Raw genomic sequence first — 27,293 nt, 5'->3', positions numbered from 1 at the left:
ATACAGTGATACATTTAGTATAGTGTAATGAGTAATATTCTAAAAGTATTTGCTGAACACATACTAGACAATTAGCCGGAACAAAGAATTCTTCATTTTGGTCATTATAATTCACTGAACTTCATTGTTTGAACTCCCTTCATTAAATGTATGTTAATTTCCCATCACCTGTCTCAATGATGAACGACCAAAGGAGATTAAACACTGTCTTATCCTTGAAGCTGTAGGAAAAAAACACTGTAACACTGAACTTTAAAAAGTTTAAAACCAGTTAAAACCAAATTATTCTGTTTAGTTTTTCCCTGTTACATAGTGAACTGCAAAAAGTCTCTTTTTTTTTCTCCCCAGGAAACCTTTAACATATTCTACTATGAGTCCGACCGAGCTGTCAGCACCACCATACGGGAGAACCAGTTCATTAAGATTGACACCATTGCAGCTGACGAGAGCTTCACTGGTGTGGACCTGGGAGTACGCCGACTCAAACTTAACACAGAGGTATATGCTAATGGATTTTTTGTTCATCTTTAATCTCTCGTCATAAGCCTGATTACAATGTTCAGCACGTCCACCCCCGCAAGATTATTGCAACCTGAATCTTAAGCTATGGCACTTCACGGCTACAAAGATATTCCTCTTAATACGTGTGTTCTTAACTCACTTATGTAAGATTAAGCAAATGGATCCCATGATTTGTTTTTAAGTGCAAATGCAACATAGCGCCCGAGTGTAAACTGCCAAGGATTTTACAACTTCAGATCTTTTTTTTTGCTTCATGGGCTTTAATTAAAAGAAGATATTCCCAGAAAACAACGTAACACGTGCTCTGCTTTGCCCACAGATTCGAGGAGTGGGTCCTCTTAACAGGCGTGGCTTCTATTTGGCCTTCCAGGACATTGGTGCATGCATCGCTCTCATCTCGGTGAGAGTCTACTACAAACGTTGCGTGGGCGTAAGCAGAAACCTGGCTGTCTTCACTGATGTAGTAACTGGGGCTGACTCATCATCCCTGGTGGAGGTCAGAGGTCAGTGTGTGGATCATGCAGAGGAGAGGGACACTCCGAAGATGTACTGCAGTGCCGAGGGCGAGTGGCTGGTGCCCATCGGCAGGTGTGTGTGTTCCGCCGGGTTCGAGGAGCACAGAGACGCCTGTATAGGTGAGTCGATGAAATACTAATGAAACAACCCAGATGCTTGTGTCCAATAAAATGCTTCTGGAAACAAAAATTCTGTATTTATAAACTACTGAATAGATAATAATGAATAAAGAAATAACACATGTTTAGATCCCGTTCATTCCAGGTGCAAAAAAACCGAAACATTCAAACAAAAACACTACAAATTGCTCAGTTATCATTAAATGCGTTTATATTTTGTATGGCTGAGCTTTTCTGAAAAAAAGAAAAATATTTTAAAGTAGTATATTTCATAGTTTTTAAGGATCAGAAAGCCCTTCAGTGTGTCATCCACCTGTTCCATATTCATATTTGATACTGCAAAATGTATTTTACTTATTATGATTTTTTTATTCAAACATCAAAGCCCCTTTTCTTATGAGCATAAAGGTTTGAAGTTGTGCTAAAAGAACCTCTCACAAATAGAAAGACAAAACAAAGTCAGTGAGAAACTCGCCACCTAAACCTGTCCTATTTATTAAACATTGTGATCATTTAAAATTCTAATGCAGAAAGTTGTGTTGCCTTAAACCACAGGTTAAATGTCTTGCAGGGTTTGCGAGTAACATCCCCAACAGGTTCAAGATTTTTTTCAGCATAGAATTCGGTTTATACATTTTTTAATATTATTGGCTGTGAAGTGATGTTTTGGGGGGTTAAAGAAAATATTAAATATAACCTTTTTTATGCAAATATATGTAATATTCGAATGAGGGTGAATTTTAAAAGATCTTTCTTTTTGTGTCATGTTATGTGTGGTCAGTTTCCATCACCATCTCATTGATATCTGTTAGTAAATAAAAGTGACCATTCAGCGAAATGATCTTATATCTGAGCCACTGTTCACTTTGTGTAAGTTCAGGATGATGAAACAAAACGTAATAATAGTCGGAGAGATAAGAATCCGACTGAATCTGACACAGAAATCTGAAACAATTAGAGACGCTTGCGATTAAAACATATATTCCCCTCCTTCTGAGATACTTCAGAACTGACCTCATTGACTCGTTTTTTTTATTTATTTGCGATGGAAATGTAGAGCTGTCCTCTGCTCTGCTTGGCTGTCCCCGCTGGACACAGATGTGCAAATTCCTTTCAGAAATGTCTCCAACCTAACCCCTCCATGATCTCAATATGTTTTACTTTTTTGTTCTAACAGCAGATTTTCAAAGTTAAAATTCTAACTGTAATCCAAAATTGAATTAAGATCGATTTTCCCACGTTAATCAACTACAACTCTGACTAAAATTCAACATTTAATCAATAGAATTTGCCATATGTGTTGTGTTTATGTACAGTTTAAGTGCAGAGGTGCTCCTGTAGAGGGACCTGACCAAGACCTGTTGTTGAATCTACACTTAAACCATGGATTCTCTCACATGACACTCACATGGTTTGTTTTTTTGGTGGATCATCTGTTAAAGTCCAGTGGAAATTATGTATACCTTTTGGAGATAAAACATTTTTCAATGATTTTCACCCAGTTGGTATATTTGTTTAAATTGTCTTAAATAATTTGTAATACGTTACAAATGCAGGCTTCTACTTACACATTACACTTGCCAAATGTGGCATTTGACAGAATGTTATTAAATTCATGATAAAAATACCTAAATCCTAAATACCTAAAGAGTTCCAGTTCAACAAACTGAGGACCAGTGGTTCCAGTGTGTGATATCTTAGGTAGAAAGGTAGTGTCGTATCCTAAGAGCAGGGAAATCTGACATATGAACCAGATGTTGTCATTTATGAAGGATACAGTCGTCAACAGGGACAACAAAACAAAACAAAATCTAATTAGGACCTAAATGATAACAATACAATGAATCGCCCATGGAAGATGACAAAGGGAGTGTTTTTAGCTGGATCTGGTAGGGATGTCAGTCAGAAGGATTAAATTCTAAACACTTAAATAAACAGGGTTTACTAATGAGATGTCATCAAACAGGCTGTTAACGGCGCCACTTGAAATACATTCAAGTAGTTCTTAAGTAAAGCTATTAAAGGAAAACACTTGGGATTTTAACCAGAAAAAAAGACTTCTTGTAGTTTACAGCTTACTTTTAGTAAATATGGCGTGGTCTATTTGAGCATAAAGATGTTCAAAGAGCTCCACATTACTTTCTAAAAAAAATAAAAATTGAATTCATTCACAGTTATGAATTGACTGACAAAGTGCAACAAAAAGTCTAAAGATGAAAGAGGCTAGAAAAGATAATTTCAGAGGTGAAATAATCAAACTTTGTGTGGCTCTTTCACGGAGATAAAGAAGAAGAGAAAATCGTTTTTTCTTGTGGATACTGTACACATAGATGATGTGGGAAGACAAAATGCAAACAGAGCTGTATTTATATCACAATGGGGCAATTCAGAGATATATTTATACATATTTAAATACTGTATATCTTTATATATTTTAAAAACGCAGGATTTAATGCCACTGATTTAAAAAATATATACTTGTACTCACCGAAAATGCCGCACCAAAGACAAATGGATTTTATTTTCAGGAGGCTTTTCTTCACACAAATGCAAGGATGATAAAAGATTCTTGAAAGCGCAACACTTTTTGTCAGGTTTTGGAATAATATTGAGTTTAATGGAGTGGAGTAAAGTGTAGAGTTTCAGAAGCTTGCCTTTCGATATTTTCCATTGTGAAAGTTGACACCTTTGTTGTCGTTATTTGCATTGTTTGTGGGGAAAAAATAATATTTCAGACATGAATAAATAAAATTCCAATAGAAATGAAATGTTTTTGGGTGAAAAAAAGGTAGGGCTGATGTAACTCCTGTTGTGTTATCAGTTTTATCTTGTCCTTTAACAATTTGACACGATTAATTCTCTCGTGTCTCCTGCTCCTCAAATCACGCCGGTCTTCTGTGAAGCTGACAGCAATGCATTGTTGAGATTTTTCATTGACAAAATTAAATTGATCAAAGAGAAAATCTCTCCCCCTTTGTTGGGAACCCCTACTGTCTCTGAGCCCATCTCCTCCTCTTGGTCATCCTTCTCTGCTGTATCTTTGGGTGATATTTCAGCACTAGTGAACAAGATGAAACCCTCCTCTTGCTCAGATGACGTCCTTCCTTGTAGGCTTTTTATCAAAGTATTTGATGTAATTGGCCCCTGGGTTACCAATATGGTGAACCTCTCCCTTTCCACAGGGGTTTTTCCCAATGCATTTAAACATGCCATTGTGGAGCCTCTGCTCAAAAAACCAGGCTTAGACCCAACTGACCTCAGTAATTTCAGGCCTATTTCTAAGCTCCCTTTCTTGTCCAAGATCTTGGAGAAGGTTGTGTCCGAGCAGCTGTCTTTGTTCTTGGATCAGAGCGACATCCATGAGAAGTTTCAGTCTGGCTTCCGTAAACATCACTCTACGGAGACAGCTTTACTGAAAGTGTCCAGTGACATCATGATGTCGGCTGACTCTGGTAAATTCACTGTTCTGGTTCTCTTGGATCTGTCGTCAGCCTTTGACACAGTTGATCACCAGATCCTGCTGAGAAGACTAAGGGATGAAGTGGGACTGTCTGGGTCTGTGTTAGAATGGTTCTCATCTTACCTTTCTGGGCGCAGTTTTAGTGTATCTGCCAATCAAATGAGGTCTGAATCGGCAGATCTGTTGTGTGGAGTCCCTCAAGGTTCTGTTCTGGGTCCTTTATTGTTTTTGCTGTACTTGATTCCCCTTGGTAAAATCATTCAGAGATTTCCAGATGTTTCTTATCACATTTTTGCTGATGACATCCAGCTCTACTGCTCTTTTGACCCAACTGAGCCCCAAAGGCTGAACAGCTTAGTCAATTGTTTGCTAGAAATCAAACAATGGCTGAGTGAAAACACTTTACAGCTTAATGTGGACAAAACTGAAACTCTGGTGATTGCTCCTGATGATACGATTCCAGGGTTGAGTCAGTACTTGGGTGACTTAGGTCAGTCTGTCAAACTGAGCCTGAGAAACCTGGGTGTTGTATTTGATAAAGACATGTCTCTTGTTCAACACTGTAGAAAACTGACCAGAAACTGTTTCCTTCAACTGAGAAAAATCTCTAAACTTAGGAAAATGCTGTCACAACATGATCTGGAGCTTGTAATCCATGCGTTTGTTTCTTCTCGTCTGGACTATTGTAACAGTTTGTTTTCATGTCTTAACAAGAAGGAGCTGTCTCGTCTGCAGTTGATTCAGAACTCTGCAGCGAGAATTCTGACCCGCTCTAGTAGAAGAACTCACATTTCTCCGGTCCTTAAAACTCTTCACTGGCTTCCAGTTTCTTTCAGGATCAACTTTAAAATTCTGGTTCTTACTTTCAGAGCTATTCATGGTCAGGCTCCTCCTTACATCACTGATCTGATCCAGCCTTACACCCCAGCTCGGGCTCTGAGGTCTGTGGATCAGAATCTACTTATGGTTCCACGCACACGGCTCAGGACCAGAGGAGAGAAATCTTTTCAGGCTGTTGCTCCTAAGCTTTGGAACAATCTTCCTCTCTCTTTGCGCTTGATGGAGTCTACTGACTCCTTTAAGAAACATCTTAAGACGTTTCTATTTGTTCAGGCTTTTCCTTGAATTTCTCGAACTCCTGTGTTGTTCTCGGTGTTGTCTTGATCTTTGAAGTATGTACTGTTTTGAGTATTGTTTTGATTGTTAAAGCGCTTTGTGACCCTGGTCTCGAAAAGCGCTATATAAATATATATTACTTACTTACTTTAAAGTATATACTTTATTGAATATTGTTTTGATTGTTTAAGCGATTTGTGACCCTGGTCTGGAAAAGCGCTATACAAATAAAAATTACTTACTTACTTACTTACTATTAATCTATTGAACAAAATAATTTACGTAATAATGAACAAGCCTGCAGAACTGTTATTTAACTGGTTGATAAAAAGACGGCTCCACAATCATGGAACATTTTTTGTTAAATGTATTCATCTACATCTTAATACGTTTCTATTTGTTCAGGCTTTTCCTTGAATTTCTCGAACTCCTGTGTTGTTCTCAGTATTATCTTGATCTTTAAAGTATGTATTTTTTTTTGAGTATTGTTTTGATTGTTTAAGCGCTTTGTGACTCTGGTCTCGAAAAGCGCTATATAAATAAATATTACTTACTTACTTACTATTGTGTTAAAATCCTTTGACAAGTGCAGTACTTTCCATTATTACTATTATTATTATTGAGGAAAAAAGGATAAAGCAAAATTGCAGAAAAAAAAGCATAAACCCCGTTACTGAGTAATTAGTAACCTTAGGATGGTAGAATCACAAGGTTGGCACGTCATTTTTTTTTCTCATTCAGAAGCTTATACTTTATTTATATTTGGAAAGGAGACAGGGATTAAAGCACTTAGGCATTACATCATGGCAAACAAGAGATAGACTCGGGTCAGGAACTGGACCTATTCGATACATCTGCTAGGGATGTTGTGTCTCCACTGTTATCAAAATAGGTCAGTGTTCTAAATCAATCCTGCCATAGTCACGCACACAAGACCAGACAAGACACAAAGTGTAGGGGGAGGAGGGGCGCTGAGATTGTGAGACAGAGATTGCTGGAGTGGCGCAGACTCGCATGTGCACACACACATGAATGTGTGTACGTCAGCATGCCTAACCGCTTCTCCCATGACGAAGGTGCTGAGCTTTGAGCTCGGAGCACGACATCGTGTGGAGTGTGTGTGCACGCACATGTGTGTGTGTGTGTGTGCCAAGGGTTGCGTGACAGGCCATTAGGAGTCACCAGTTGAGAGGCGGTTGTAAGAAGAAGAAGCAGCAACTGGGAAGCAATTGGACGGCGGGGAGCAGGAAAAGACTGGTGAGCAGTTCAGTGCAACACTCGTCCACTTGACTCTCCATCAAAACAGGGGGTGTGTAGTTGTGCACATTTGTGAAGGTGTGTCCTTCTGTTTACGGGTCAGTGGAGAATGGACTTAAGTGCCCCATACAGTGCGAGCGATCAAGAACACACTGATATGAGACACACACACTTAGCCCAGTCACATTTGCTCAGGTCACTCGTGAGCCGACACAAACACAAAGACTCACATCCGGGGGCTTGTGTTTCCCCAGAATAGGAGTAGTACTATAGTTCTTTTCAAACCACTGGATCAAGAATACGCCTTTTTTTTTTAGCATAGGTTCAATCACAGCAACTTTAAAAGTATGTGGGACAAAACCTGATGTTAATGACAAGATAATTATATCAAGTAGGGATGTGCTAAGTAAGGGAAACTCTTCCTTAAGCAGCCCCGTGGGAATAGGAAGCAGGAGAGAGGTTGAGGGTGCAGAACTTTTTCTATATACAGTCTCATTAGATCTAAATTAAGTTCATCATTGTGTAGCCGAGTCTTTAATGCTGTCAACAAAGTTTTCAATGCAACTATGGAAAGTGCACTGACATACTAAGACTTGGTGTTGTAGTGAGATGTGTTGTGCTTTCTGGTGTGAGTCTGTGGCACAATCAGACCGACATCTCGTGAGCTTCTGTAGTGCAGGATCAGCTAGAATTAAATCCAAAGTTATTAACTGATGGTGAGACAGATGAGCTTGGAGGAGGAAGTGTGAAGCAATGACTCAGTTAAGGCAAACGTTAAGTCACTTTTTACACACCTGGTCATAATATTTTGAAAAATCAACAAGTTCTGCAAAGGTGGTCAAATCGTGTAATCGGTTTTCTTTTCATTAGGTTTTTTTATTTATTTTTAGCTCATACTCTGAGCGAGGTAACCTGAGCCAGGGTTGGTTGACTGTTTTCTGTGATTATGACGCGTGGTTTGTTTAACTTGATCCTTGAAACTGATATCATTTTAACACATCTATTACCTACTACCTACTTTATTGATGTAAAAGTAGCAAAAGAATAACATTTGTTATTTTAATTCTTTTGTTTGTTGTTGTTTCCATTTTTGTCGCTTATTTCAACAATAGTAATTTTCCTATCGCTTCAATATGACGTAATAGTGGCTTCACTCCTCCTCCAGCCAGGTGTAATCACACCCCGCTTTGTTTATGCAACGAGTCTCTCGGAGGTGGAGGTTTACGGGATTGATGACGCTATTATGGTAAACAAGACTTTGGCTCGAGAAAAAAATAAAATAAATAGTGGGCGGAGCTTAAGATAATTTTCCAACGTAAATATTTCAATGAAAAGAGAGTTTTGTACAAACATTAACGTACTGATAAGTACAATAGTGGTCCAACACCTATTTAAGACAAACTTAAATCTACACTTTATTTGCCCTTTAATGTTCCAGCTTGTTGCGGATCCCATAGTGGTCCGTTGATGGTGTATTATCACTTATATTCATCTCCTACGTGCCAGTGATCTTTGAATTCTTGATACTTCTCTGTAGTATTTTCGCCTTTTGAAATTCAAATACATGTTTTGAAGAGTTCTGAACAGGTAGAGACTCATCTTTACTGTGTGTTAATGTGACTCAGAGTAGTTCAAACATGTGTTTGATGTAAATTCATGCAACGGTTCATTTCAATTACAATGTCTTCACAAAAAGCACATTTGTTCTCACTCTGTGTTCTACCTCATACTGTGAACAACTCTTTATAACTCCCTTTTATGTAGAAGAAGCAGCTGCTTTGAAAGGTGTCAGCCCATCCTCTGTACTTCACAGTAAATATATCATCGATATTTGAGTTTAATGTCCCTTTTTAATGCAATTTAATCACCGATATTGAAGCCTGAAGATTTTATCTCCAGTTCATTTCCATTTGATCTCTGCAGTTTTAACACGAGACAATCGAGTTATTCTGTGATAAAAAAAATATGGAGCGTCCACATCGTTTTGGTGTAAATAAGGCATTAAAGTTTTAATATCCTCCGTTTACATATGTTTGTCAGCCATGTCATGAATGCCTGGAAGTGAAGAATAAACTGCCTGGAGAGCGTGGACCACAGGCCTGCGTGTCTAATGAAACATGTAAGCAGTTTACATCTGTTTATTAGATTGTGTTGGCGTTTGTGTCCTGGGATTGTGTTGCGTCTATGCCAGGTCTAATTAGTCTTTTGCTGAATCCCTGTTTGCTGGTGAACAACACTGAATATTGATCGGTCGACGGCAGGAAGGAGGAATCACGGAGAGGGAGAGAAAGCATGGCATTATCAATTAAGCATCACAGTGGGAAACGGCGATGGTAACGTAGTAAGCTCTTTCAAAGCAATGCACCCCTTTGCTCCCACAGCAGTGCCACTCAAGCTCTTCTCACAAGTTGTCTGGAGAGAGCTTAACTGCAGCATTCCTGCAACAGCGGAGCTCTCGTCTGCCCCACGAATGGATGCAAGAGTCAGAAGATCTATCGATTATGAGTGAGAAACCATTTCCCTTCATCTGAGCTCTATGTCCAGGATGGTGGAACTTCTGAGAATTTATTTTTTTTCGACACATGATTGATTAATGCTTAACATTAGGATTTTTCTTTATGTGTAATAAAAGCTGCCAACATTTTTTTTTTATTACATTTTATATTCTTAATTCTTAAAGAAATAATAATAATTAAAATATAGACGACAGTAAGTAGATTGTTTAAATTAATCTCATAGAGCTGTCGATTTTAACACATTAATCTAACAGCGTGGACATTAATGATTTTAATGTGCAAGCTCCGACGCTGGAGCTAAAAAAATTCTTGCACGTCTGGATTATGGCGAGTTAAAAATTGGAGGTCAGATTTCAAACAATGATTTTTTTCATGAATAACCAATCAGAAGTTGTGTGTACAGTTTTGAGATGTGAGTTTTGCTACCACAGTTGAATTTGTTAGTTGAAATAAGACGACCCCATCATATTTCTTCGTCCTCTCTGCCGTCTCTGTGTGTGTGTGTGTGTGTGTGTGTGTATGCCTCTGTGTGTGTGTGTCGTCCGTGTGTTTTAGATTTGAGGCAACATACTGTAGTTTGTATTGTTCAAGATGCCACAGGCTATAATACATTTTTTCATTTATGTGTTGCAATTGATAAAAGGCATCATTTCATTAACAAAGGAGCTTTTTGCATTTTGGTTTTCTAAAGTTTCAGGGTTAACAATTCTGAGAAATTTGGCTTTTGTATTTTTATTCCTGATCTTTAAAGTCTAAAATAAAATAAAAGGTATAAATTACCTGGCCTCCACTAATCTGGAGTCACACACTCTTTAGTTTGTGATAATATTGAGTCAGAAGGAGAAAAAAACAATTTGAATTGTGATTAATTTATTTAAAAATGTAATATGAATTATTTATTGTTATTCTTTTTTAAATATTTTGACAGCCCCTAAGCTGATATAATGTTAGTGCTAAATACATTCTCAGACATTCATTGAATTGTACTACATTTGTATGTAACAAATTCCTATGAAAAAATATTTTTTAACACACACACACAAAAATAATCATATTTTATTTTTATTTAATACAAATCCGTCCACAAATCCAGGTCAGTCTGTACTTGTTAATCTGGACGCAGGGGTTGCCCTTGTTATGTGAGCCACTTGATGAATCCGAGAGGACTTGAACCTGAAATTAAAAGTGTGAGAACAATTTTGTTGATCCGCTGAGGTGGATTTATAATGACGTGCTCTGCCTGCCAGAGAGCGGTTGCGGCCTTCCGAGCACAGTTTGACTCCTGCCTGTCGCTCCCCGACTTGTCCTGTTTAATACATAAATAATCAGACACAGTTGATTAATTTTCCTCAACCATACACTACAGGGATTGTTAGTGTGGGGAAAAAGGGAAAAGGGAAAAAGGAAAAAAAAAAAAAGTCTACAATCCCTCCCTTCCTGGTACCCACGGATCCCCCGCCGCCTCTTTGCAGGCCTTTTCCACTCTCGCTTGCACACTTCACACCGCCCGCTCGCTGCTGCTAATACGTCCCTGCATGTTCCTCCTCTCTGGTCGCTCCGGCGTCTGACACAGTCTGATGGTGACAGCCATTCAATCAGATAATTAACATCCTTTTAACGCTCATTAAACAGGCTGGATTTGTCAGATTTGATTTGTAATTACCAGGCTTATTTCACATGACAACATTGTAGTAATGTTTCCTTCCTGATGTCTTTATTGATGATGTATCACCTCAATGGATGCAGACAAAAGATGTGAAACTTTCAAACTGAACTACTTTCATTTTTTTCATTATAGCAATGTAGATACAATTGCTCATAGAACATGCACTGAATAATGTGTGTGTGTGTGTGTGTGTGTGTGTGTGTGTGTTGCTATTATTAAACCATTTTCTTTAGTGCACAGATTATCATTTATAGATTTCTATTTCTTCTCGAATTATAAGCTTTGTGTGATATATATTAATCAAATCCCTTTAATTTAATTTAATTTAATATTAGATATTGCTACAAAATATTGTCTGTCAATATTAATTTCATTTCTTGTATTTTGCACTAGTTGTTAGAATGTTTTGGTACATTTAAAGTCAAATGTAATATTTCAATTAAAAAAAAAAAATGAAATCCACAAGTTGAATAAAGGTTATTTTATTAGGTTTTTTTTTAATATAAATCCTGACCTTTATTTTATTTTTTAAAGACAATTGAAGGAAAATTGAAGGAAAGGCTCATCAGAATTATATAAATATAAACTTGACTAGTCAATCGTCTGCTCTTTGAAAAACAACCTTTTTTTACTTGTCTTTGTACTTTGAAAGATATTTGTCATATGTTTTCTTTTTATCAATTAAAACAGTATAAGGTGTCATTGTTTTCGCGTAAAATACTGGTACTTTTAACGTAGTGCATCTACATAATATGAGTTATGAATATGAATCCCACTACCATCCTTTTTCTTCTCCCTTCACCTCTCGAACCTGTACAAGGTTCAAACTAATCTGCTAAATTGGGTAAGCATTATAAAGTGGAAAACATGTCGTAGTTTTCCATTGTTTGTATAAAATGTGTTGGCTGAGTCCCGACTACGTATTCATCCATCACTTTGACAGCTTCAGCGGCTCATTAGAGTCTTCATATTCTCCCCAAAGATTTACCCCGCGGTCCATCGTCTAAATTTGTCTCTGGGTTCTGGGAGTATTTGTGCTTCTTTACATGGTCGATGCCAAATAGTGTCCAAGATAAACGGATGGAAATATGTCCTTGAAGACCCTTTTATACCCATATTTTCAGTTGCCTTCCGAGGCTTTAGTTTTAAGTATATTCACTTAGTACATGGCTGAGTAAGGAGGTCTCTATCACATTATCTTTTTCAACATCACACATATTTTGGTGAGGTCAGTTTTTCATCGTTAGATTTATATTCATATTTAGTATTCAGTACTTCTTTAAGAAGCAAAAATATTACACTTTTTGTGTTTTTTGTTCCGATGAACCGACCCCTCCCCAGCCTCGTACGTGGTGGTGGAATGAAGGACAGACACATTGATGAGTTTAAGAAAAATGCTTGTTTAGTGAATTATGCAAAAGTCAGAGACAAACTTACGTGAACACGGACGCTAGCAAGCAGAGAGATCTATCGCAGACGTCTTCGAATGCCAGAACGCAAAGATCAGACAAAATGGTGGATCTTTATAGTAGAATATTCAGGTTAACGCCTCTAGTCAAATGTGAATGTAGGATTGGTCAGTAAATGTAAACACTTGATTCTAAGATGGCCGTCGCACGTGATCGTAGTGGAAACTTACTGAAGGTTGTTGTTTTCTAGAATCTGTCTGTTCTCAGCGACTTGTGTCCTTCAGTGTGAGTTCTCAAACAGGTGTCCAGACTTCCTGGAATCTGGGATTGTTTAATCTTTCTGTGTGTGCGAGGCTTTGTGACCTCGGCCTTGTGTTGCAGTCAGTGAATCCAATGCAAGAATAGGATTATTTAATATGAATTAAATATGTAAGATTATCAGTTAATCAAATGACTATTTGAAATGTGTGTTAAATCTAGGTGATAGATTACAGTAAAGTTGTCATTTCCTTACACTTGCCTTGAGTAATCTTAGGAAAACTATGAAATGTGCGGAGGAAAGAACACGACTTGTGAAGGCAAAAACAAACCATGGAAGTGAGATGTTCTGAGAGCTACTGGCTTTGTAACCGAGGATAAATATTGCTGTTTGACGTAAAATAAACACACAAATAATAGACGAGGAAATACTAAATTCCAAGCCATATTTTCAGAGGAACTCGAGGATAAGTGAACTAGATTTTTATATTGTTGCATCACAATGAATGTGTGCGTCAATGACTTCACCGCATTGATAATAACTATAACTATGGCTCCTGCGGTCGTGAGTCTATTTATTTATTTGCTCATGCTCAGAAACAATGTTAGACATTACACATAAACAAACATTGACACGTTGCCGATTAGATGTACAAGATGGAGGTGCGATGATGTAAAATGCTCATATACAGTTAAACATTTAAAACCATTTTCAATAACGCTCGCTCGTCAAAGCATTTGTTATTAATGTGCACTTAATGCAGCATGTGAGGATAAATAGCGGGTTCTAAGTTGTTGTAAGTCACTTTGGGGACCGCTTGAAGTGTCTGTAAATTAAACATTTATCGTAAATATCACTGATGTCTGCCTAGTGCGATAAACGGGAGCTCCATGTTAATTAAGAGCCGGTTTAATTTTTCTCAGCTTTAGTAGATGGATAGATAAACTTTATGAATCCTTCTGGAGATCTCCTTCGGGGAAATTGTTTTCCAGCACACAGCAACACAGACGATAGATTCATAAAACAAGAAAAAGTGCAATAAAAAGAACAAAATACAAATACAAAGAACATAGATCAAAGGAAACAACGCAAAGAAAATTATACAAAAGATATACCTTGAATAGAATCATCTTTTCACTCCACTCCTGCCCCCTCAGAATTATACAAACTAATAGCACGAGGAATGAATGAGTCCCTGAGTCTATTAGTGTTGCATCTGGGGAAGAGCATTTGTGCTCCATCTGCTTCTCTTCTCACTGATGACAGTGTTCAGAGGATTCAATTCAATTCAAATCAATTTTATTCAAAGTGTCTTATCATAACAAAGTTGCCCATCATCATCCATGATGGACAGTAGTTTCTCCAGTGATCTCCTCTCAACAACTGTCACCAGTGAGTCCAGCTTCAACCTCAGAGCCAGCCCTCCTGATCAAGTATGGTGCCATGTAAACACACATTTAAAACTGCCCTTTACTCAGCTTTCTAGTTATACACACACCATTGAAGGACAATCACATTAAGTAAATTGCATTAAAAATGGCCTTAATGAATGGTTTGAACAAAGGTGAAGCTGATTTCCTTGAGTCCTTCATAGTCGATGAAGCGACCTACTGGTTTTGTTATTTTCAGAATGGCAAATGCCAAAGAGGAAAGGAGGTTAAGTACAGTCATGTACCTCTCAGATGATGACACTCTGGGGAAATGGAGGGAGGGAAAAAAGAAGGGATTCATAGAACAGAGAGCGTGAGAGAGACTAAAAAAGTGACCTGGGGGGAAATATCCAGTCAAAGGGAGGATAATTCAATATCAAAGATATCGATATGGGAAGATATTTTTCATGATACGCTTTACAAATATTAATGACCTACTTATTGTATTGATATTCGACATTATTGCATCTTTTTTGGCTTTCAAATCATATTTTATGCATTACCATAGTTATTCAATGGTTTGTAGTTCAAAAAAGTGGTGTAAAATAAAATAATTTGAGTAATTTTAATTAACAATTAATTTTCCTAAAATTTGCGGCGTGTTAATTTTCGAGTTGCAGTTAAACTTCTGGCCGCTAGATGGCAGCAGGCATTATAAGTAAAGAAAAAACATAAAAAATGATTCTTATTGCATCTTGGAAACTTAAAGTTGGGAGGTGAACGGCATTGTTAAAATAATAGATCTGCTGACAAATGCACATGAATCATGACTGTTAGATGTTAAACAAATGATGACAGAAAATATGATAAAATAAAAATAAAAAGGGATGCAATGCTATAAAAATCTGCCATATGGTGTCAAATGAAATGCCAGCAGTGTTAAGGTTAAACACACCTTCTGTAAATGGAATTTTCGAAGTATTTCTGAGAGCATGAACCTGAACTGGTTTTTGGAACTTGATAAAAAAAAGAATAAACAGATAATAAAATAAATAAGAAGTTGAGTCTCTTTAAATATAATAATAGTAATTTGTCATGCTCTCTTTTACCATGTGCTTGCGCTGCACTGTGAGGGTGAAAAACTGAGCTAATATTTCTTACTGAGCTCCATTATTCTTCAGTTTCTTTTCCTTTTAAACGATGTGAGAAGTGAAATAATGCCTTTAGCGTCACTTGCAATGCTTCTAACTTGAATTTAGCATGGCTGCCTGTTGTTGTTCCTGATAGCGCTTGAGGATTTCAAGCAAGCAATTCCATCATAAACAATGTAACATCCAGTATCAGTATCCTTTTCATGTCCCACACTGATATACCAACAGCATCATGTTTACATTCTTCTGTTTAAAATATTTGAATTTCCCAATCGGTCCCGACCCAATCTCTCTTCCAGCACTTCGCGAAAAAATACACATGAGCTGTGTCTCAAATCGCATACTTGTGTACTTAAACTTGGTTTAAAGTGCGTCTCAATTCTTCGTATGCAAAATGTAGTGCACTATGCACACTAAATTGGCGTACTAAAACGCCCACAAACTGAGTATGACTACCAGTCAAATGGAGTGCATTTTCAGCCAGCAGTAGGAGGATGGCACGTCTTCGGTGCTGATACCGGTGTAAATATCTCGCGAATATTTTGTTTCTCATATTTCTTGATCCAAACAAAACGTGCTGCCAGTAGGTGTCGACCTTGTGTTCCTACAGCTGGTTACAATCATCGTTAAATAGTAGTAGAAGAAGAAGAAGCTTTCACGTCATTTCCTGTTAGTGGGTAGCGGTAGTGTCTGTCGAGAATTTGCGTACTAGTTAGTACGGAGCAGATGCTGGGGTAAATGTTTCGAGAAAAAACTAATTTTACCACATAACAACACAACACCAATAATAACACAATGAAACACAACTTAATAATTTGTTTCGAAAAGTGCTGTCAAGTGTAAGTCATTGGGTTCCAACGGCCCATTGCAATCAGTGTTTAAAAGTAGTAGAAGAAGAAGCTGTCGAGTTATTTCCGAAGTGTGTAGCACATTGTTTGATTTGAGACTTTATTACCTGTCAAAATTGTGCGCACTGGGAGAGTACGTGCACTGTCTTAAAGTGTACTGTAAAGCAGTGCGCACATGACTTCACAATAAAATCAGGAAGTGAGACGAAAGGGAACATAAATGACAGGGCAGGACAACAATAAGTTTACATCCGTAATGATAATAATGTGGATTTAATTTTATAGTAAACCCCCAATGCCACCTGTATTCCTGTTCTCCTCCCCCTTTTCATACATTACATTCAGCGATAACCATATTCATTTAGTCAGTCATGTGGAGAAAAAGCAAGCTAAGCACAAAATGCAGCTCATAGCTATCAATATTCATTGTGATGCAAATGATCGTAAAGTGAGTGTTTTCCACTGACAGCTCTTGACATCCTCACGACCAATTGACTACTGTTCATAATGCAGAAGAACCGCAAGTACTCCTGCACATCTGGTTGAAACACAAGCAGGAGAGTTGACTAGATAAACAGCTCTGGACCTCCACTTAGTAGTGGCTTGGAAAAAAAAAAAGAATAAACCATTAAGAACCATTACAGAACCTGTATCAAATGAGATGGTCGTCATCCATCAGATTTAGTTACGTGAGATCGGCAGACTTGTATTTCCTCAGCAGCTGTCCTACTACTCCTTTAGGGACCTCAGTATATGACTAGATTATATAGTCCCTGCAGCATGTTCCAGGTTAACCCGTGAGTGTCCTGTGGGATTGTGCGCCAGAGGAACAGCACTAATGAGCTGCCAGAACAGCAACGTACATACCAGTCAGTGTATCACTGTCAACGCTGTTTGGGGCTGTAGTTGCAGTCAAATCATGAGGGTATTAAAAGAACTGGGGTAGACGATGCATTTATACTTAAAGCATTGAGTGTTTTAACTCTGAGATCCTTATGCATTTTTATTTTTGTGTAAAACTATTTTCTTGAGCTTACATTTAAAGCAGTAGTGTTGGGCAAATAACTTAGATATATGCATTACAGTACGTACTTTTTGCTAAATGCTGTCATGTATGGCATTACAAAAAAAGGAATATGTAAAAGAATACATACATTTTCTTCAATGATAGAAACCAAAATGTTTGTATAGAAGACAAAGTTTTCCTTATTGATTTGCATTCCTGTTTTTTAAATTGTGCCTCAATTTACTGAGCGAACACATGTGTATTTTGTTCATGTTTAGTAAAATTAAGACACTGTGGAGAATATGGATGGCTTTAATGTTTAATGCTAACCATGAGCCCAATAGATTACTTTTACTGAGTGTGAAAATGAATTGTCAATGAAAATACATATATTTCTAAATGAGTACAAATCATGTGAAGAAACACAAAAAGATTAGTGATGATACAAAGATACTACACAGTGCCCAACGGCTCAAAGCTAATCTAGACCTACCATAGAAATCATTGGCTTAAATGGCTGAGGCAAGTTTCTACCTTGACCCAAAGGCAACACAAGGGATACCACAAACACATTTGTTTTCAGGCTTCTGGGTCAAGGCTTGAAAAAAGAGAAGTCACAGAAGTCTCTTTATTTGTTGAAATGATTACCTTCTCATGTGAAGAGAAAGTTTTCTCCCTGCACTTGCTGAGAATTTATTTTCCAGTTTAACTGACATTTCTTCAAGTTGACAAGCGAGTGATGCAAAAGTTCAAGTGTGCCCAATTACAAGTGTCTCACCCCCTCCCATGAAGTTAGTGAATTTGGACCGCTTGTATCTTGTAGCCTCATTACATATCTCTTTGTCCATGTTTGTATATGTATATGTGATTTTGATAAATCTGCCAGAGACGCTGACGCCATCACTCGCTCATCAATGAGCTCCTCCGATGTTTATCTTGACCTGCATTTCAACCCAGCAGCTTCACAAAGAAAACATCAAGGCTTTCAGGGATGATGTGGATAAAGGAGAAAAGAAAACAGCTTTAAGAGAGAATCTCCCGGATACCCTGTTATCTGTGTTCTGACCCAGAGTTCAAATTGAACCATCATTACTTTTATTCTGCAGGTCTAGAATTGAAACCATTGCAACTGTTGTTTATGTTGTATTAAGAGGAAACATGCAGTATCTTAGTATAGCTTCTGGAGTCACAAATTAGTTTTAAATTGCAGATTATTTGGTGGGTTCAAAATTAATTTGATTATTATTAATAACATATTTATGAAAACAAAACATCTAGGCTTCCCAGTAACATATAGCATTATTTATTTCATTTATTTATAATTAGTATAATCTGTTAACGATTTGCTGTCAAAATTCACTCTTTCACATGGAACCAAAGATGAAACTGGATGAATAGGAATCCTATGGAAGTATTTGTGATACATTTTGCCAATTTTTTAATCGATAAAATGAAGACAAAATTGCAAATGGTTCTGTGAAAACTGCTAAAACTGGTTAAAATGTATGGCTTCAAATGTAATTTTACTTTTCCTTAAATTGTCAAAATTTAAACTATTGTTATTTCCTACTCAACTCAACTCAACTTTATTTATAAAGCGCTTTAAAAACAACAACATCACAAAGTGCTGTACAGTGACAAGAAAGCATAGTTAAAACACACAACTGTAAAAACAATATCAAATAAAACAAGTAAAAATCACTTAAAACAGCTGAGGGTCTTATGCTGTGTTAAAAGCCAGGGAATAAAAGTGTGTTTTAAGACGAGATTTTAAAAAATCCTATAACACGTTGTATTTAAATGTAAGCCTTTTTTTTCCCCTCAAGCTAGGATTGTATCTTTTATTAATAGCTCACAGGCCTCCGGTATTTAAAAGTGGTTTCATCAACCTGCAGGTCACTACTCTGCGTTAGACTAAAAGTTTTTTTTCCACCGGTGGGATATCTCTACTATGGATGTACGGCTCTCTCCAGAAAATGCAGTTTGCAAAAGTATGTTCAGTGTCAGGGCTTGAATTTCACATTCTGACAGATCCTATAGACTCTGGTGTGAAGTTCTTGACACTGTTGACTGCATCTCCCCATTGGTTTGTCATCTGCATGTCAAGCTAAATCTGTAAATAGAATCCTAAAGTTTTCTCAAGCCGCACGAGATAGTTGGCTGCATTAGGACAAGTTTGAGTTTGTGATAAAGTTTTTCTCTTCCATTGACTCAGACTGGTGTCTAATAGCAATTAAGTCATCCATTTAAATGGAACCCCTAAGCAAGTTACAATTACATTATAATTAGGATTCAGTGTCCAATTAATGTCTAACCAGAGTTTATCCTGAGGTTGGCAAGTTTTTAGAAAGATGGAAGCAGAAAAAAGTGCAACTTTTAAACAAACACCGAGCTTTTGTAGCGTCTTAAATGTTTGTTAATAACTTCTATGAGGTTTTGTGATCACCAGCGTTCCTGCTTGTTTTTTTTAAAAAAACAACTATAAACTATGAATAATAATAAACAAGTGTATGAACAGATTTCTATGACTTAATTTCAGGAAATGAGTGTGTGTCTGTGTGTGCTCGTATAAGTAGCCACTCCACAGTGCGACCAGTTGAGATTATATATTGACTGCTACATTAAAATGAAAGGGTTAATAAATATTATTTTTCGAGGTTTTGAGGGGGGGTGGGGGGGGGGGTCTGGGGGGAGAATCTAGGTCAGACACGGCTTCCAAACTTGAGACTGGAAGAAAGCGTGTTTGCTTTCTGATGTTTTCCGCCCCACTTTTGTGTGATGTTTTTTTTAAGACTGAGGGGAAAAAATGCACTCTGTAATCCCATGTATTTGTGTTTGGATCTTGCACACTTTTGAAGGCCGACAACAACAATGTGGAACTTTAATCAAAACCTCTTGCCTGTATCGATCAGGTGTAAAATCGTGGGGATTTTATATGAAAAGCAACTTCAGAAATAAATAAAGGTTTTCACGCCTGATTGCTTCTTCCTGAGATAATCCTGGGAAATGTTCTTCGTTAATGGCTGCCGATTAATTCCACCAATTTTGTTTGTTTTTTTTTCTTCCGAATATTTGAGGTGTAAACAAAACAAATGCACCTCTTTAACTTAACAAGGACAGGTTGTGTAAATATTAATTCAGAAGCCGACACACAGTCTCCTGCTGTTTTCTGGCTCACACGCTCAAGTCCAGCCTAAATTACCATCGCAGAAGCCCATTAAGCCCCTGGAAAGAGAATATATTTATCAGAGGCTCCTCCATTATTAATCAGGGCAGGCTTAAAAGTGAATATGTATCAGAAGAGCTGAACAAGGTTGAAACACGGTCTGGATCCTGATGGTCTCACTGGGAGTATCAAGAGTGCAAAGTCTTTTCAGACCAAATCTGAGCAGAGAGAAGTATGACTTTCATCTCTGCTGCCCCACGGTCTCCACGGTTACAAGCCTTGTAATTATATATAGATTCAGTGAAGGGAGTGTGTGTGTGTGGGGGGGGGGGGGGAGGGTATGGCCTAAAATGAATGCTTTGAAGAAGATGACACAGTTAAAAAAAATGTTGAAGCCGATAATCGCAGCTTCAATAGAAACGTGATTCATGCATTTCCAGACCCATTCTTTCTGAACAGCCAATCACGTTGGGAATGTCTGATCAGGCAGACTGTTTTGCTGCGAGTGCTCCACTTACCCAGTCTGTTCTCTTCTGTCTGTCTCTCTGCAGCTTGTGAGATTGGCTTCTATAAGCCGGTGGCGGGCGACGGGCCATGTGGCAAATGTCCTCAGCACAGCCACTCGGAGACAAGAGCCGCGCTCTCCTGCCCCTGCGAAGCAAACCACTACAGAGCATCTGATGACCCCTCGGCGGCGCCGTGCTCCCGTGAGTTTACGATGGCTTAGATTGTGCAAGAGGTGGAAACACACTCGCGGGAGTAAACCAAACAAAAGTACATGCACAGTAGGACACGATATAGTTGTCAATAGGTAAATACTTACTCTTAATACCACAGATCCCCCAAAGTCAAGTGATTGTAAAATTGTGAATGAAAATTATATATATATATATATATATTATAAATATTACCAGGAAGCACCACGTCTAGAAGTGGAATGATTTAACGATTAACATTGTTATTTAAGACAATATAATGAATGGTCTACCATTTAAAAAAAAACAATATAAATGAAACACTAACTTATCTGCTCTGAACATTAGCACTACAGAAGAATACCTACATAAAAACTGTAAATGTGTTCTCTACCCATCCATCCATCCATCCATCCATCCATCCATCCATCCATCCATCCATCCATCCATCCATCCATCCATCCATCCATCCATCCATCCATCCATCCATCCATCCATCCATCCAACTAGCAATCCATCCATCCATCCATCCATCCATCCATCCATCCATCCATCCATCCATCCATCCATCCATCCATCCATCCATCCATCCATCCATCCATCCAACTTTCCAACCATCCATCCATCCATCCATCCATCCATCCATCCATCCATCCATCCATCCATCCATCCATCCATCCATCCATCCATCCATCTATCCATCCATCTATTAATCTATCATCCATATTTTCATCTAACCATCTATCCATTCATCCATCCATCCATCCATCCATCCATCCATCCATCCATCCATCCATCCATCCATCCATCCATCCATCCATCCAACTATCCAACTATCCATCCATCCATCCATCCATCCATCCATCCATTCATCCATCCATCCATCCATCCATCCATCCATCCATCCATCCATCCAGCCATCCATCCATCCATCCATCCATCCATCCATCCATCCATCCATCCATCCATCCATCCATCCATCCATCCATCCATCCATCCATCCATCCATCCATCCATCCATCCATCCATCCATCCATCCATCCATCCATCCATCCATCCATCCATCTATCTATCTACCATCACCATTGAAACAATAAAAAATCCACAAATATCCCCTTAATCCTCATATATTTCTTATGTTGAATCAATGTTGATTCATCGACTGATTTTCTGAAGTCGAAATGGTTCCAGTAATTGAGAATAAAACCAACATTGATTACTGAACTTAAACTTAAACTAACCAATCTGACTAATTATCAACATTGTAGTGTACCTGTATAGCTATATAGCGAAGTACATTGATTCAATCTGGGTAAAGATTGGAATACAACCAATATGACAAAAAGTTTATTTTACATTTAAAATACACTTTTTAAATTGTTTTACAACAGTAAATGAGACGGTGTGCATAGCCAATGCAAACACAGCTGCTCTGTGTAGTAGGTTCCGGATTATATTCAGCAGAAACAAAAGGATTTTGACAAAATGCCTCGAAGGCGTGTGGCAGCAGAATACTCCAACATAAACAAACCAGAAACATCATGTCCTGAAATGAAAGAAACAAGGTGAGGTGTATTGTTCCACAATGCTGGCATTGAGAGCTCTTTAATTGCATCACGGTTATCAAAATACTCACTAATAAACACAAATACATCATTCATAGTACTGCACAGAAATATGTTTTTGAATTCACAAAAATACAGTCATCACCTATATATGCATTCAACTTTCCCAAACCATCTAAAATATTTAATTTGATCCAGCAGATCCATACTGCCTAACACAAAATAAATAATTTCACTCGCACTTTAACATATCAAGGTCAGCGAGTCTGAGAATCAATCCTAAGGCCATCAAAGCCTTGCCTCTTGGAAAAGACAGCGATGTTCGTAAAGACCTCTCCACAGATGAAGATGCTGGATGACGCTTTGCTAGTTGCAGTTGAAGAGTGGACCCACGTAGGAACCAGCTTTTTGTAGGTTCGGTAGGAGAACCAAGGTTACAAGAGTTTGGCAAGAAGCCTTTTTGGCTTCAGTTTACTTGAAGCCTACGGGTTAACATAAAGCTTGGCTTTGCAAAAAGCAATAGACCAACCGTGGTGACACAATTTAAACTACCGTGTCCGATGCAAGTCTCCAGCGCCATGGTGTTCCAATTGGTGGTTATATATAGATGCCATGCTGCTTACTGGCTGAGATTATATCTTCTCCCATCCTTCCTCAACCTTTTTTTTTACTATCAGAAAATGTAAAAATAATAAAACAATCAAATTCATGTTTAAAAAACATTTATTTCTTTTTTTTCCAATATTTGTATTTCATCAAAAGCTATAAAGAATTCTGGCTCCAAATATAATTTTAATTTAATTTAATTTTTAAATTTAATTTGAGAGTTTCTCCTAATCTCACCTTGTTATCCTCATGTAATTGAGATTTATACACTTTTACTCTTCCCAAAAAAATTCCCAAAGGAGACCTCCAGAGGGATCTATATTTATCTATATTAGATAGTTACCTTGATGAAACACACCAAACTCTTTATGGTGGACAAGGCAAAATAAACGTACAAGGACCTCAGGGACAAGATTGTAGAACATTACAGGCCAGACTGGGCTATAAGAGTATAGACAAAAGAACTGGATGAGAAAAAGACATCATGGAACAAACACAAAATGACTGATCCCTTTTGTTCTGGGGCTGCACACAATATTTCACCATATGAGTCATCGATAGGAGGAGCTTGTCACTGATCTTAAGGCGTCTGGTACCTTAGTCACCAAGAAAGCAATTGGCTACGCTGTAACAGATTGAAATGCTCCTGTGACTGTATGGTCCATGTGCTCCTGTGAAGACCTGTTTACAAATGAGATGCATGTGAACCTGCATCTACAGGAAATGCCTAACCTAATAAATTGCCAACATTTTCAAGTGCTAAGTAATTTGTCGATAGGTTGTCAAACACATATGACAAATAACAAACTTTGGGTCACACAGTTTTTATGTAAGCCTTTTAAAATGATTTGATCCACTGTAGTATTCTGATGTTTGTATTTCCTTAATGTTACTTTTAAACGTATCTGAGGTGTAGCAACGATGATCCTATTTAAGTAAGTAAGTAAGTCAGTCATTTTTACTTTTTACTTTTTTATTATTTTATAGCGCTTTTCCAGACCAGGGTCACAAAGCGCTTAAACAATGAAAACAATATTCAATAAAGTATACTTTAAAGATCAAGATAAAACTGATAACACAACAGGAGTTCCAGAATGTATTTACCTGTTTCCAACGTTTCACACCAAAATTTATTACAGGAGCTATGCTTGCTATGCTTCTTCTCATACAAATTAAATAATAACCCCAGCCTTAAGAAAAGTGGTTTACTGTGGTTTACCATTCTTCACCTTCTGCTTCCTGTCAGTCCAACTGCTGTCTACAACTTTCAGGCTGGTCTATTATTTCCCTCGAATGCCTTCCCCGCTTCCCATGGTTCAGTAGGCTTCGATCAGGGCGGTTGAAGGGTTGTAAGGACAAAGTTTAGGATCTGGAGCCTTCGCTTAAGGCCATAATTATTCAAATGATGAAACATAGCACCATATATTCCGCACTATAGAGTGCACCTGTTTAAAGCATACCGGCAAAAGACAAATACCGGTACCGGTATCCTTAGCATTATGAGAATATAGAGTAACTCTGGTTGAGAATGATGCAGAGCATAAGGTGTTTGCGTAGTGAGTGGTGAAGCGAGAGAGAGAGAGAGAGCGGCGCCGGATACGAGTGAATGAATGAACGAGCGAGTGATATTAAGAGCGTCAATGAGAAGCAGCTGAGGTTACAGTTGTGTGTGACAGTAAATGAACAATGTGATTACACTGTCGGAAAATAAAGATTATATTATATATGAGCCGCATCCAGTCATCTGTCATGGTGGAGGACGAACCGGTTGAGCTGTCATGTTGACCGCACTTTAAAAACAGATTTTAATTCCAAGACGCTTGCGGAGTTCTTGATTTCAGTCGAGAGTGAATATCCACAGCTATCGAAGGCCGCGATTGACGTACTGCCGCCGTTTGGCTCCACATACCTGTGCGAAAAAGACTTTTTCTGCACCGACATATATTAAAAATAAATACAGATTGCGTCTATATGTGGAGAATGATCTCTGTTTGGTCATCTCCACAATTAAACCACGAATGGAGTTCCTGTGTTCCATCCATTTTATTATATGAACACACAGAAAAAAAGAAGTTGCCAAAATGTAAATTTGTGCAGAATTTTTTTTAATATGTTTACATTTGTGGATATTACACTGACTGAGATGTTCTTATTATTATTATTATTTTTATGTTCAAAGTTGAGTTTGCACATGACAGCAATAATGTGCACTCATGTTGGATATATTTTTGACCGAGACATTCTGCTTTTATTTTACAGTACATTTCTAAATGTAAAATCATAACAGGCTGCTCTGTTCTTATGGCCTGTGCCTCACATTTTATTTTTTTTATTTTTTTCAGTCAGATCCAGGGATAGGGGGGGTCACAAGTCTCTGGCACCATTATTTTGGGGGTCGCAGGTTGAAAAGTTTGGGAACCCTTGGAGGTCTCTGAGCTTGACTATTTCCTCTGCAGAAATCTCCCGCTCACGCACTGATCTGGTCTAAATCCTCACTTCCCGGACCTTATTGTCTTTTGAGTGCAAAATGGTCATGGCGGCCCTGGATTTTACCCGTGAATTCCTCAACCAGCGATGATGGACGACGTCGTCGGTGCCCTCGGCTTAAGCATCATATCGCCAGAAAAAAAACAAGCAACAAAATATCACTTTTTAAGTTTCCTGACGATGACGAAGAGAACGGACAACACAAGTGAATGGGACTTGACTAAACTGGAAGCCTACAAGGTGATGTTTTGATGTGTATCGTGTAGCATCAACAGATACGTCACCCTAGCCTTGGCTTATGCTCTGAGATCACCTGTAGAACTGCAACGTCATCTTTTAGGTGCCAAAAAAAACAGAAAATGAGTGAGTAGTTAAAATTATAATAACTTTTTATTCACTTCCAATTGAAAATGACAGGTAAATGAAAGTGTTTTTTTTTGTTTTTGACAGACTCTTGCAACGATCATGGAAGATGATGAGCCACTCACCTAAAATTGCAAGGTTCTCAGGCATCCGTTGAAATGCCTCTTCGAACCTCATTTTTGAAGGTAAATGAGAAAAAAGGACATTTATTGTTGTTTATTTTTTGGTTTGCATTGATTTACTAAATACTGAATTTGTCCTGTGGTCATTGTGTGTTTATGTTATGTTGTCCTATTATCCAATGAATACTTTTAAAGCAAAATTAATTATAATTATTCTTAAAAAGTTAGTTACTTTTGAAGGAGACAAGGCCATCTCGGACACATTTCGAGCATCTGAACAGAAAGAACCAAGCTGTTCTGCCCCGTGTGGGACCACTCTAACCCTGGTCTAGCAGAATCACCTTTGGATTTACCAAGTATCAGTCCACAGATTTCATCTGATGAGAACAGAGATTCAATTAGGTCTCCTACGGCTGGGGAGAAGCAGAGAAATCATTCTATATTGTATTTGTGAACTGAAACCATCAAACAAAAGTACAGCTCATCTTGATGGTAGCAAATTTCTTCATGTTTTGATGAAACAGGAATCATTTTCCTTCATCAAATGAACTACACATTTGAGCCATTTTAAGTGTATGGAAGGAACAACAGATTAGCTGCGAGCAGCACTGCAGGCAGAGGAGAGAGCGTGGGATGGTCGCTCAGACAGCCCTGGTCCCTCAAGAACGTTGGCTCGTAGAATGCCTTGTAATTGGTGGCAAATTTGATCATCAATATGAAATTAGGTCAAGTTAGCTTACGAGATTCTGTATACATCATTTATCGTTTATATTACAAAGTATAATTAGGATTTCCACGTAATGATGTAGATGTAGCAACCAAGATGGAGGAGAAAGGCTTCATTAGGAGCCTGTCAAATGTCCAGGAGTATCGCCCAAGTTATCTTTTCATTGTCAATAATAACTTTGCTCGCTGATATCAATGTTTTTTGCTTTATTTATTTGTAATCATTTGGCATTGCTTATTAAATAATAACTATAATAATAACATTTACTTGTGTATTTCGACAGGCCTGTGTAAGAAGCTCAACTACCTGTACCACAAAGACTTGCTGTTAAGGACTGGATTGATAGT

General features: G+C 37.9%; 1 protein-coding gene across 2 annotated transcripts in view; it reads left to right on the top strand.

Moving 5' to 3' along the window:
• epha8 (eph receptor A8) overlaps positions 1-27,293 on the top strand; it is an 84,025-nt gene that overhangs the window by 37,458 nt on the left and 19,274 nt on the right. For both annotated transcript variants that reach the window (XM_087801758.1, XM_087801757.1), the window contains exons 5-7: positions 349-498; positions 842-1,157; positions 20,933-21,088. In XM_087801758.1, coding sequence (XP_087657884.1) covers positions 349-498; positions 842-1,157; positions 20,933-21,088 — 622 coding nt within the window. The remainder of the gene's footprint in view (positions 1-348; positions 499-841; positions 1,158-20,932; positions 21,089-27,293) is intronic.

Source organism: Callionymus lyra, chromosome 10 (assembly GCF_982586985.1).
Source record: "Callionymus lyra chromosome 10, fCalLyr1.hap1.1, whole genome shotgun sequence".
In the NCBI taxonomy this organism is placed as follows: domain Eukaryota; kingdom Metazoa; phylum Chordata; class Actinopteri; order Syngnathiformes; family Callionymidae; genus Callionymus; species Callionymus lyra.
This window is presented reverse-complemented; position numbering and strand designations above follow the sequence as displayed.